Below are 12,796 nucleotides of genomic sequence, written 5' to 3'. Positions count from 1 at the left end.
TGATCTTCTAATGGAGATTCTTCAATTAGCTTGAGAGGATAACTTTCTCAACAATTTGCAATTGTCCATTTGCTACTGTACTACTTCTAATGTCATACACATTACAAACCGACATAAATAGACTCCTGCAAATATTTTGTTCCCAATTATTTGAAGAAACAGAAGGCTCGGTCTCTGTGAATTCCGTAGTGTGGTCGATTTAAACAGGAGATTTCCATGGATTTTCCTTCTCTATTTGTCAATGGCTAACACCTATGGGGACATTATAAGCTTATCCTCAGACTGATATCAAGCTCAATGCTTGATTCCATTCCCAATTAATGAAACATCAGGTCTAAAAGACACTATCAATTTGCTTGAAACATGGGGACAGTACTCTTATAGATCACTAAATGGGGCAGGATAATTTTGGGAGCATTAGTGGCTCAGAAAATGCTTGTTAGTGCTTTTGACCTTGAAAGTACTGAAAATTAAATGAATGTTTAGATGTGTTTTGATCTTACAAGTGTAACTAATACTATTGCTTCTGTTTTTCAAAGATTGGAAGAAGGTTTGACAAGTAGATGTGAATTTGAACTGAACTAGTTTGGATTCGAATCTATATTCAATTCAAACAATCCAAACTCAAGCCCGACTATTTGATTCAAGTTTGAGAACTTATCTGTGTTACTATTCCACAACACTTCTTTTGACGATTGTTTTTTCGATGATTTTCTTTAATGACCCTCCAACAATATTGTTTACTATTTGAGTTGGTTAAACTCGAATTCAAACTAATTTTAATTCCAATTCAATTCAACTTGAATGGACCCCTATTAACATGACTTCAATTTTATACTTGGAATGGGAAAGTGAGTCGGGTTCACAAAAGATGCTCAACATGGCCCCTTTTAAGCTCTTTCTTTTCCAGAGAACAAGCCCAGCAATCTTCAATTGGACCAGTCTGTCATGCCAATAATTTCTCTGGACTTGGCGGAAATGGAAAACTGCTTTTGACTAACTTGGAATTGACATCTTTGCACTCCTGTGTCAGTTCTTTCTCTTCTGGTCTCAAGGTTTCTCTTGAAACTGTTAAGAATCATTCAAGAAAAAAGGGAAACTCTGCCAGCGAGACGAACTCCAATGCTATTATACAGATGAAACATCTATCTCAAACTCAACAAATTGATCATTTTTCAATTTGAACTCAATTTGTTCAAGCAAAACACTAAAGCGGCTCAACTTAAATCCACCCCTGCTAACAAGTACACTGTTCCAGCTAAAAGCCTCTAATGCACCCAAAATATCACTAATTAATGTTTTCATTACAATTTCATCTTCTTTTGTGATCGACTGCTCAGTTACTTTGAAAGTTTATATGATGCCAGAAACAAATACCTTTCATAGAGCTCTGTTAAGAGATCCTACTAACAATATATTTGTAGGTCTTTGTACTACAATGAGTGATTCCGACTAGATCTACAATGCATAAAGCTGCTTTTATTGAGACTCTGGAAGCTCTTTAGTTACTTACCAGTTTGATCCATTTGCAAACAAGCTTGAGAACCATGTAGGCTGTTCGACTTGCCAGATGCCGCAAGCTTGAGAATTTCTGAAGTTGAAGAAGCCAAGACCTCAGTTAGTATGAAGGGAGAAGCTTTGGGCTTATCTATGCTTATACTTGATTGTTCTTTCTTGTCATTAATGGCTCTGCAGTCTGTTCATAAAATGTACTATTTTCTTGTTGTCAATAAGTTTCTTTCCAAAATACTAATCAGAGTGCATTCTGCATGAAATGTAAATCATATGTTCGGTGCCAAACAAGTATCATACAATGATATGTAGTTGCCTAGATACATGATGAATTGACTGTATACATAAAGATTCTCGTGACACAGTAAAAGAACAGTCTTTGCATCTGCAGAATTAAGAGGACCCAACTTCTATTCATATCAATCTTCCCACCTTTTGGGATTCAAGTTTAACAAATTTATTTTTTTTCCAAAACAATATCACAACATGTTGACTTTACAACTTAGGCGAAGGCTTCTTTGCACCCCGACCAGCTATGAACTCCTGCATTTTCTTGAATTGCTCTTTGGTCATTCCATTGTAATAGTCATGGGCTCTCTCCTGAAAGCAACCAAGAACATTCAGATAAGCAACAATGAGATGAGATAAGAAATCTGGGGAAAAAAAAAAAGACCAATAATAAGTAATTGGAGACATGGTACCAAAACAAGGACACAATTCATGTACATTTGCCCATTATATTCTTCAAAGTCGTCTGTTGTCCCTTGCGACTCCAAAGGATAACTACCACTATACTAGTCTGTAACAGTAATTTCAGTGTTTTGCTTCAAAACCAAAAGCAGAATAGGTGAAGCACAAATAGGAATGTTTACAAGAAAGGGCAAAAAATAACTGTTAGGACTGTGTATCTGTTACAGTGAGGGACAAAAATACAATATAGCTGCCGCCACAAAAAGGAGAGGAGGGCCACTCAAGGGAAAAGGTCATGTGGCCATAGCAAAGGAGAGAAAAGGATAAAAAGGGGGCCATGGGAGGGGAAGAGAAGAAAATTTTCGTTTTGAGTTTTCATTGCAGCTTCGGCTGATTGAGGAAGATTGTCTAGCACCTTAAAAACTAGACAATTTTAGAGAGAGATTTCGGCCTCTGGAAGCCAGACCTATGAGTGTTTTGTTATCATCTCTTTTCTGTTCACAGGTAATGTCATTGTAAGAAACTAGTTCTTCATAAACACAGCCAACAATCAATACAAATTACAACAAATTTCAGCATCACTCTAGCACTTCAGAAATAAGCCTTTGACTATGATAATAGGCTCGACATCATAAATTACATAAATAGTCAAATGTTAATTCAGAAGGCAAAGAAAGAATTATTATTTTTATTCTTTTAAAAAGATATTTCAGATGAGATTAAAGATGCCTTGTCTTCAACTGGACATTATTGTCACCAAGCACACATGATACATCACACACACTTCATATAATAAGATATAATTAAAAGGTAATCCTTCAACAGGAAGTAAATCACTACCTTCTCTAGCTGAAGAGCGTGGCCAAGGTCCAGCTTCAAACCATCATTTATGACTGCCTTGTACCTCAACACCAAATCTTGATTATTTTTTAGAATGGCCTCTGCAACTTCTTTGGCTTTCTTTATCAAATCACCTTCTTCAACAACATGGTTCACCAAGCCCCACCTCTCACCCTGCTCTGCAGTTACAGGGATAACCGATATAGACACTTCACGAGCTCTATTAGTGCCGATAATTCGAGAAAGCTTCTGAGAAAGACCCCATGAAGGAAATATACCAAATCTGAATCAACCATTCTCACAAAAAAGCACACCAATTAGAACATCGCAATTCAAATTCATCATTTCTATTTGAATCTTCCACAGGAACCCATTTCATGTTTTGCAAGATAGCATTTATCCCATCAACAGTTAATTCATACATACTAAAATACTGGTATACTGTAAGCAAAATATTGACCAGTAACGTTACCGATCTGGATGACTCAGGATTTTCTAAAAAAATTTTTGAACAATTACGCATTCACAAAGTAATTCGAGAAAGCTTCTGATGAAGACCTCATGAAGGAAATATACCAATCAACATTCTCACAACAATGCACACCAATTAGAACATCACAATTCAAATTCCTCATTTCTATTTGAATTTTCCACAAAAACCCATTTCATTTTTTGCAAGATAGAATTTATTCCATCAACAGTTCATTTATATATGCTAAAATACTGTATACTATAAGTAAAATATCGCCCAGTAACGCTACCGAACTGCAACAATTACGTATTCACAAAGTAAATTTCGAATTGCATTACATTGATTGACCACAGACCTAGCATGAGTGTCAAGAAATTTAGCTCCCTTAGCTGCCACTAATATATCACAAGCAAGCGCGATTTCAAATCCAGCCGTCACTGCGAACCCGGAAATGGCTCCGATAATCGGCTTCCTGCACCGCTCCATTTGCGCAACAGGGTCGGACTCGATATCTTTAACATCACCCTTGAACACGTCCTCCGCCGCAGTAAGATCAACGCCCGCACAAAACGACCGACCCGATCCGGACAAGATTATCACCCGGATAGAAGGATCCTTATCCAAGGACTTGAACGCCTGTGCCATATCCTTCATCATGGACCTAGTCAACGAGTTCAACGATTTCGGGCGGTTGATCGTGATGTAGCCAATCCCGTTCGGGTCTCTGGTTACGATGATTAGATCTTCGGGTCTGATTTGGCCCATGGGTTAAGTTTCGTTTCTTCGTTATTGAGTTTTCCCACTTTTAAGATATTATTATTGTAAGAAGATTTGATCATAATTTTGGGGTGATAAGGTAACGGTGTCGTTTTTTACCGTTGGAATGCGTGCCAACCCTTATCTGGTTATCCCTGACCCTGACGTAGCTGGAGTGACGGGTGGGAAAACTCAACATTAGTTTTGTCATTATTTTTGTGTATAAATAAAAAAGTGAAAATTGGGACAAACTTGAAGTTATTTTCATTAACGTTGTTGTGTTGGCTGTTGTCATTCCTATGAACATAACAATGTTTTCAGACCAGTCAAGCGATCGGTTCGGAGCTTCTCCACTCAAATGGAATTGTAGGTTGGTGGTGTATTGGATACGAGGTTGATTTAATCTATGACTTAATTTAAATAAATTAATGTTAAATTAAAATTTTAATTTGATAGCTCAATTTAAAATTGAATTATTTTTTTATAATAATTTTATTAATTTCGTTAATAACATTATCCATCACATTAATAATCTTTCAATGAAATTATTTATCAATTTGAACAAGTTTGCATTAATTATTTTGGTTTTAACATAAACTCAAACTATCTCTAAATTTTCTTCGGTTTATATCAAATTAAATCTTTACTATATATTGACTATCTTTTAAATTGTTTGAAGTTTGATTTCCAATAAAAAACTGGCAGTTAAACTGTACCCAATTTCTAACAATTCAATTACTTGATCACTTCTAAAACACTTAAAACTTCTGGTTAAAGTAATGGATCCGATCAACAGACGATATTTTGTCAGATTATTCAATGCCAACAGGAATAAAAAACTGGAGCCCAGCTTATCGGTTATGTCAACTAATGATTTCTTCTCGCAACTCTTTCTTACACTGGAATGGAATAATCTTTTAATTTCTGCAGTCATACAATCAAATTTCATCAGAGTAGGGATCCTGTCAACTTATCAGATTGTGTTCACGAGTTGCCGGATGTTAACGGGTGAAATATCGCCAGGGTCGCCGTCCAGGAGGCGTTTTGCGATGAGGACATTAGCAGCAGATGGTACGGATCCCAGAACAGATACTTGGACCTGTCACTGCAAACTTTTGACGACGGCCCACAAGGGATCAGACCGCCATGCTTACCAGCCATATAGCAACATGCTGAATCTATGTTACTAAAACCTGTAAACAAAAGATATATATGGGTTCAGTTCAGTTCAGAGGCTATGTAAATTTAAGCTAATTTTTTGGACAATTTTACAGTATTTTTATTTTACCAACCATATGATTCGTACTTCAATAAGATATCTTCCAGTATGTGATACACATCGGCATACACAAATCTTGACTCCTTCAGAGACGAACTGAGCTCTGCAATAAGGCTTTTCAATTTGTTGTTAAATAACTGTGCCATCTGATTCGGAAAACTGACACAGCCTTCTCCTGCTGATGGATTCACGTCTCTTTCAAATGGTATGCACCCGATTGGACCAACATTTGCCACAATGATTTTTCTGGCACCCAGATTATAGAGTCTCTGCAAGTGAAGGTGACACTCTGTTAGTGGTTCAGTTAAACGGCTGGAATGGAGAAGAGATTGTGTAGAGTTGAGAAGAAATTTACCGCAAGTTGTAGCCTGAATCTCGAAATCATGGTTTCCAGGAAAGATTCTGGAGAAACCAAGTTTTGCTCGGTGGTGGAGAGGACGGGAGTTAAGTAATTATTGATGAAGTCGTTGGCTCCGATTGTGACTGAGAAGAGAGCCCCTTGCAACAGCTCCAGAGTTGCAGAAACACCAATGCTTGAGATCATGTCTTGTCTTGTGTTTGCAAAACTGTCTAACTGTGCGTCCAAGTTGATTCGACCACCCTATGAATTACAAACAAACTGCCCGTTACTTGTCTATTGTGACGTCAAAAATCCCAGCGGATTCAAGGGTCTTGGTCCTGTGGGAGGCCTTTTACAAGCCAAACCGTGAAGTGATATTTATGGGCAAAACCGTGAGATCAATAAAGGCTAATGTAAACAATATCTCATGACTTTAAATGACCTACTGCATGTATCAAGAACTGAGAGCCTTGGCTCAATATAAATCCATTGTCTCCCTCCCTATTAGGAAAACTTCTTTAAAACAAAATTTAACAAATTCCAAAAGTGGACAATACCTTGTGGTTTAGAGTTTTAAGCAAGGTTTTAAATCTTGAGGAGAAGAATGCTTACAAAGATGCTACCAGTCTGATTAAGAATTCCGGCTCCACCTGAAGCATAATTAACACCCTGCAAAATCACGGCTCCTGTTGTAGATGGAGCCAAGTAAGGAGGAGTAAATCCCTGGAAACCCAATTCCTGACCTGGTAAAGAAACACATACACATTAGCAAATTTGATTCAGTAAAGTAGAATGAAGGAACTGCAGAACAGAAACAGAACAAGCCTATAATGTCAATGATGGTTCTGCCATTTGTGTATCGTCCTGTGGGGCCTCCGAAATCAATCCCATTTGGTATGTAATCAGCCTTGGAAAGTGAAACAATGTAGTTGTTGTTTCCCACATCAACCAACGAGTCGCCGAAGACAAAATTAGCTGGAACGGGAACAGGACTTGCTGCAGGGCACTTTTCTTGAAACACAAGGACTGTCCAGTAGATTATAGCAGTAATAAGAATCTGTTTGTCTGAGAGAGTAAACATTACTGCAAACTATATGCCGTAAACAAATTTGAACTTTTGAGGCTGTGAAGTCTCAACAGAAGACAGAAAGGCTTGAAGGTGAAGATGTATTTATACGAATAACTTTTCAATTTGCCAAAGTACACTTTCTATAAAGGGTAATTCTTGAGATCTTAAACATTCTAGTAGGAAAACACCCTTAAATAGCAAAAATTCAAAGGAGAAGATTGGTGTGGAATACATTATACACTGATTGCCCTGCAAAATCAGCGTGCAACGCAAAGTTATCATTAATTTTCATATACCAATTTTTAATATATTTCTAATCTAACAAGCACAACATTTTTTTCAATGAGAAATGAAAATTTCTCCAGGTTGCACAAGTGATTCATCAGAACATTGAAAATTGAACCAAGATAGACACAGAAATTGGCTGATATAGTAGCCGGTGGTTTGGCTTGGGCAGAGTAGCCGGCCAACCAACTTTTAACTCACATGCGTAATCAATTGGACCCTTGGCCTCTACAGCAAAATTAATTTCGTGGGAAGAATTACAGCTTTGAGGGTACTAGTCCTTCCCATGTCAATGTCAAGTTTGAACACTTTACTTTTATGGTTTCTTTAAACCTTCAGATATTCTTATAGAAATGAGTCAAATAAAATTAGAATTGTGGCTTTAGCTTTCAAATATTTCAAATGACAATACTTTTGGAATACGTTATTTAGGTATTAAACAAATAAAATTAGAATTGCTTAGTTTGTTTTAGAAGTAAACTCATTAGTTTAATATTTTTAATAAAAAATAATGAAATTTTAATTTTTTAATAAGAAAATATCAAAATACAGTCTTTTTAATAGAAAAAATTAAAAGTTTAATTCCTTCAACCAAACTAGTTTTTGTGGTGTGAGTGCCCAATAACATTTTGTGGAGAAAGCATGGTAAGTGGTATCAAAGTTCAAGGTTAAAAGAAAAATATTTTCTAAGGAGAAATTTCTGGTTCATGCAGTTCTTAAAACTTTTTTCCATCATGAAAGGCCAGTCCAAAATAAGTTTGCTCAAAGCCGAAGGTTAAAGAACAATCTCATCAAATGGGAGATTTTCAATCCATGTAGTTCTCAAATTTTGCCCATCCCTGAATGCCCAATCAAACACAGGTTTGCTCTTTCCATGGTGGTTGTGGACAGTGATGGTTTGTTCTTGTTGGTGGACTGATCACCCTCTATGTGATTAGGGAAGGATTTTTTGTAGGAATCCCATATTGGTTGGAAAGTGAACATGGTGTGCGTATATAAATGTGAGAAAAATTCTCTTTCATTGGGCTAGCTTTAGGGGACTGGGAGAGACTCAATAGTATTTTGTGAGAAGCTGAAATTTCAGTTTACATACAGTACCTACTAATTTAGCCTATTTAAGTACGAAACTGCTGTCAAATTTTTGATCTTGAGAGCAGAATTAATGGTTTGGCAGATTTGGCAGCCCTTAATTTAGAGCTACCTAAAAGAGCAAATAATTTGTTCTCAATAATAAGGGGGATTATACCTGTGCTAGTTAGAGACATCATCGAAAATTGTCAATGGAAAGGATAGTAGGGACAGTCACCTCAATTCAATCACCTTTGTATTTCAGATTTTGAAACAAATAACAGAACCTATTTAATCTAAACATCGATAGATAACATTATCTGGTGAATTGCCGAAGAAATGAATGTAAAATAATATTAAGGAAAATAATTATGTCCTCAATCGGAATCAAGATTAAATATAACCCAAACATAAAACTAGATTCCCATGCTTGTAAAATGGATGAGCAATAAGCTTATTCGCCTACTATCAATTAAGGGAAGCTGTGTCTCAAGATAATTTAATCCTTCTGGATGTTGTTATCCCGATAAACTTAAGTACAGAAGAATTTGGAGGATTGGACGGCCATTAATGTTTAAAAATGCATTGAGTTCAAGCCAGAGATGTGAATAAAGGGCCAGAAATACTAGTGTAATTTTCAAACTCCAACAAATTCTCAACGGTTGACATCTTCCGGAACCTTTTCGGGCCTCTTCCTCACCAAATATAGCTAACATTTGGTTTCCCTGGAAACTGGCCATTTCTAAAAAAAGATTTCTCCGAAAAGGTAAAAAGGGTCTCATTGTAACATCTTCAAACTTAAAAACCAACCAAAACATGCAAGCCACTAACTCTCAAACAAACCATTGCCTGTGAAGCCCTTTATAAACCAAGAATCTGTGACAGGATCATGGATAAATAAGAATTTATTTTCATTTTTTTACATTAAATAAAATATATAATATACATAGTATAATTTATTCCCATCTCAGACATGCCTCATGTTCATATTCATATTGCCTTTGTAGCGATTCTCGCCATTGTCAGCTGTGTTTCAGGTCATGTCCATGATGTAGACGAAGCCGCCGAACATTTCCTTGAGCCAGGACAGCACCTAGAGGCGTCAAAAGTCCTGGATTCTCCCCTGCTGACAAGCAAAATTAAAGCTAACCGCACAATCAAGGTTGACATCAATGGCAACGGCGATTTCACAAGAGTCCAGGACGCCATTAATGCTGTACCTGCAAACAATAGCGAGTGGATCATTATCCATGTGAGGAAAGGGGTTTACAGGTGATTAATTTATTAATTAATCTCATCTGCCGTATCCTGAGAATTTATATTCAGAAAATGAAAGAACTTGTGGTTATGTTAAGGCCAAATAACTATTTCCTACCAATTGTTAGATGAAATGCCTGAATGTCTGGTCATTTTTAAGAGTTAAAAGGGACCTATTTAATTTTGTCAAAGTACTATAATAGAGTTAATGTATATCTAATCATACAAACAAATTACACTTTAACTCTAAATTCCAATTTTTTTTTTTTTCTCCAATTTAATTTCCCTATAATAAATTTAAAGATTAATTATGTCAATAATGTCAAAAATCACATTAAACGGTGTCATTGAAAACTAAAATCACATTAATTTAATGTAATTTTGATTGAATTCGTACCCATTAATATGATTTTTGAAATCACACCAAATTAGCATAATTTAAGTCTAGAAATACATTGATTGATACAATTCTTGATGTTACAAATAATGAATGTCATTGATGTTAGTTAATTTTATTTTTATTTGTAATTAAAATTATTATAATAAACAGTAGAAAAATGAGTTTTCCAAACATAAAGACTGGAGAGTATCGTCTCATAAATCTTGGGTGGAAAATTGTCATTATAAATAACCTAAAATTTATGCTCTCTATTTTGGGTGGCAGAGAAAAGGTGCACATACCAGAAGACAAGTCTTTTATATTCTTGAGAGGGAACGGGAAAGGAAAGACGGCCATTGTCTGGTCCCAAAGCTCTATCAATAATAGAGAATCTGCCACATTTTCTGTCGAAGCTCCTCACTTCATTGCTTTCGGTATTAGCTTCAAGGTACGTTTTCTTGAACTCGAGGTGGTTTCTAACAGAGCCAGCTCAGCTTAAATTGTTATTCGATCCGATTCAATTTGAGTCCAATTTGAATTAAAATTTTAGTTTGAGACTATTCAAGTTTGGCTCGAATCCATTTTTGATAATATTGTTTATTTTATTAGTAATATTATTATCTCATTCCCATTGATAATACTATAAATTTTACAGATAATATTATTCATCTCACAAATGACCTTCCAATGAAATCTTTGGCCAGCCCGAATTTGGTTTGAGCTAGCCATTATTGATTCAAGCTGAAGTTTTAGTTCGATAATCTGACTCAAATTTAACTCGAATTTACCTCTATTGATAATATTTATCAAGCTAGTGACATTATTCATTCCACTAATAATACTATTCAACCCATCAGTTGTTGGCAACCTTTGACAGAATCTTCGGCTAACTCAAATTTGATTTATCTAATAGGTTCTAGTAAAACTTGAGCTAACATATTTGGGCTTGGCTCACTCGAGTCCACCCCTATTTTTTCTCATTTCAATTTTTGGATTTACTCTTGAATTTATTTCCTTTCCAAGTTCCATTTTGACCGTGTAAAACATCTCTTTAATCTGGGAAATTTTACCTTAAACCATTGTCTGATGCGGCAGCTAAGTTTTTTTATTTTTAATTTTTGGTTTGAACACAGAATGAGGCTCCGACTGGGGTTGCTTTTACCTCACAGAACCAGTCAGTGGCAGCATTTGTAGCCGCCGACATGAATGCATTCTATCACTGTGCATTTTACAGTACTCACAACACTCTCTTCGATTACAGAGGCAGGCATTTTTATCACCATTGCTACATCCAGGGTTCAATCGATTTTATCTTTGGCCGTGGCAGGTCCCTCTTCCAGGTAAGTGGTCAAGTTATATTTTCATTATTGGGAAAACTAGTTTTCATGTATCGACCATGGATTTTGCAGAACTGCGAGATCTTTGTGATTGCAGACAAGAGAGTAAAGATTCTTGGATCAATCACGGCTCAAAACAGGGAATCAGCAGAAGAAGAAAGTGGGTTCGTGTTTGTTGGAGGGAAGGTGTATGGCATTGGTGATGTGTATTTAGGAAGAGCCAAAGGTCCCTATTCCAGGGTCCTATTTGCCCATGCCTACTTGTCTAGGACCATAACACCCCATGGCTGGACCAATTGGAGCTATGCCGGCAGTACAGAGTAAGAATTCTAAATTTTTCTTGAAAGACCTTAATTTATTTGTAAGCAATGTGAAATGCTTATATATACATGATTTTGTTTTTGAGTTTTGTAATCTAAAAAGTGTATTTATAGGTTAATAGTTCACATACCTTTTATACCTAATATTTATTTTATATTTTACCGACGTAGGATTTGCAATATTACAGATTACCCTTCCAGGATTAATTTATTTTTCTAACATATTGGTTGTTGTGAAATGGCATCAGGCATATATTTCAGGCGGAGTACAAATGCCATGGACCTGGATCTGATACATTTAACCGTGCTCCTTGGTCGAAACAGCTCAATGATCAGGAGGCAGAGAAGTTAATCTCAGTCGATTTCATAGATGGAACTCATTGGCTTCCGGCATGGCATTGAAGATCATTGTTAGCTAGGGTTCCGGCATGGCATTGAACAATCTCATTTTTTAATTTAATTAAGTTTTTCCATGGAATTGTAATTTATGCTTTATTATTATGATGCTACAGAAAATTTGGCTCTAGCTTCTGGTTGTCAAGCTACCTGTGCATATTATGTAATTGACCTAAAATCCATGAACATTGATTTTATATTGTCAATGTATATGTGCCAGTGACAAAAATCCCACATTGAAGCGAAGTCGGGTGCCTTTCTTAACACAAACCCATCATCTTCTTTTCCCACGAGGCCCCATTTTAAGGTTAAAATCGTAAAATCAACAAAGATCAAAATGAATAATACTTCACCATTTTATAAAGTACAATGATGCCCTACACTTGTGACAAGGGAATTGTGTTAATGTCAAAAAATTTACATCAAATAAGAACTAAGAATTTTGATTAATATAAATTCATTATCTCTTCTCTTAATTATTGATATCAAAATCTCACATTAAACAAGAATGGAGAGTCTTAGGTCAATATAATCACATTATATCTTTAAGGAGTCATTTTAGTGAGTGAATTGGTGTTAATATTTCTTCAATATGAGGAAAATCATTAGAAAGGAAAATCTAGAAGTAGCATTGCCATTAACAAGTGAAACATGTTTCAAATTATTGAAATGTATTATTACTTATTGATTAAAGACAAGTATTGATGAGACCGTGATATTGTTTATAAAAATATTAAAAAATTGATATCATCCAATAGATAAAGAGATAAATAAAAATTTAATATAATATTTAGTT

At 35.7% G+C, this 12,796-nt stretch overlaps 3 protein-coding genes across 3 annotated transcripts; 1 reads left to right on the top strand and 2 right to left on the bottom strand.

Moving 5' to 3' along the window:
• Window positions 1-1,766: 1,766 nt before the first annotated feature.
• Window positions 1,767-4,414, bottom strand: LOC123221752 (probable enoyl-CoA hydratase 1, peroxisomal). Its single transcript, XM_044644656.1, has 3 exons — window positions 3,870-4,414; window positions 3,043-3,325; window positions 1,767-2,112 (listed from the first exon to the last, which is right to left on the bottom strand). Exons 1-3 carry the CDS (start codon window positions 4,277-4,279, stop codon window positions 2,008-2,010), a joined length of 798 nt encoding a protein of 265 aa, XP_044500591.1. The 5' UTR covers window positions 4,280-4,414; the 3' UTR covers window positions 1,767-2,007.
• Window positions 4,415-4,981: 567 nt separating this feature from the next.
• Window positions 4,982-7,069, bottom strand: LOC123221746 (GDSL esterase/lipase At4g16230-like). Its single transcript, XM_044644650.1, is given in 6 exon segments — window positions 4,982-5,338; window positions 5,341-5,463; window positions 5,563-5,818; window positions 5,905-6,150; window positions 6,502-6,632; window positions 6,715-7,069. Coding segments are annotated over 6 exon segments (1,107 nt in total). The 5' UTR covers window positions 6,971-7,069; the 3' UTR covers window positions 4,982-5,243.
• A 2,067-nt stretch (window positions 7,070-9,136) lies between these two features.
• On the top strand, window positions 9,137-12,246 carry LOC123221775 (probable pectinesterase 67). The gene is made up of 5 exons (XM_044644682.1): window positions 9,137-9,583; window positions 10,233-10,395; window positions 11,081-11,287; window positions 11,357-11,604; window positions 11,853-12,246. The coding sequence occupies exons 1-5, from the start codon at window positions 9,285-9,287 to the stop codon at window positions 12,004-12,006; spliced, it is 1,071 nt and encodes a 356-aa protein (XP_044500617.1). The 5' UTR covers window positions 9,137-9,284; the 3' UTR covers window positions 12,007-12,246.
• Window positions 12,247-12,796: the final 550 nt, after the last annotated feature.

Source organism: Mangifera indica, chromosome 7, assembly GCF_011075055.1.
Source record: "Mangifera indica cultivar Alphonso chromosome 7, CATAS_Mindica_2.1, whole genome shotgun sequence".
NCBI classification, from domain to species: domain Eukaryota; kingdom Viridiplantae; phylum Streptophyta; class Magnoliopsida; order Sapindales; family Anacardiaceae; genus Mangifera; species Mangifera indica.
The sequence above is the reverse complement of the archived record's forward strand: the minus strand, read 5'-3'. Positions and strand labels throughout refer to the sequence as shown.

What these genes read in the sequence shown, in the direction of transcription:
- LOC123221752 (XM_044644656.1), bottom strand. Translation starts at nt 4,279, where the DNA reads ATGGGCCAAATCAGACCCGAAGATCTAATCATCGTAACCAGAGACCCG. An exon ending in TTTCTTGACACTCATGCTAG is followed by an intron (nt 3,326 to 3,869) that starts GTCTGTGGTCAA and finishes TGGTTGATTCAG; the next exon opens with ATTTGGTATATTTCCTTCAT. An exon ending in ACGCTCTTCAGCTAGAGAAG is followed by an intron (nt 2,113 to 3,042) that starts GTAGTGATTTAC and finishes GGTTGCTTTCAG; the next exon opens with GAGAGAGCCCATGACTATTA.
- LOC123221775 (XM_044644682.1), top strand. Translation starts at nt 9,285, where the DNA reads ATGCCTCATGTTCATATTCATATTGCCTTTGTAGCGATTCTCGCCATT. An exon ending in GTGAGGAAAGGGGTTTACAG is followed by an intron (nt 9,584 to 10,232) that starts GTGATTAATTTA and finishes TTTGGGTGGCAG; the next exon opens with AGAAAAGGTGCACATACCAG. An exon ending in AGCTATGCCGGCAGTACAGA is followed by an intron (nt 11,605 to 11,852) that starts GTAAGAATTCTA and finishes AAATGGCATCAG; the next exon opens with GCATATATTTCAGGCGGAGT.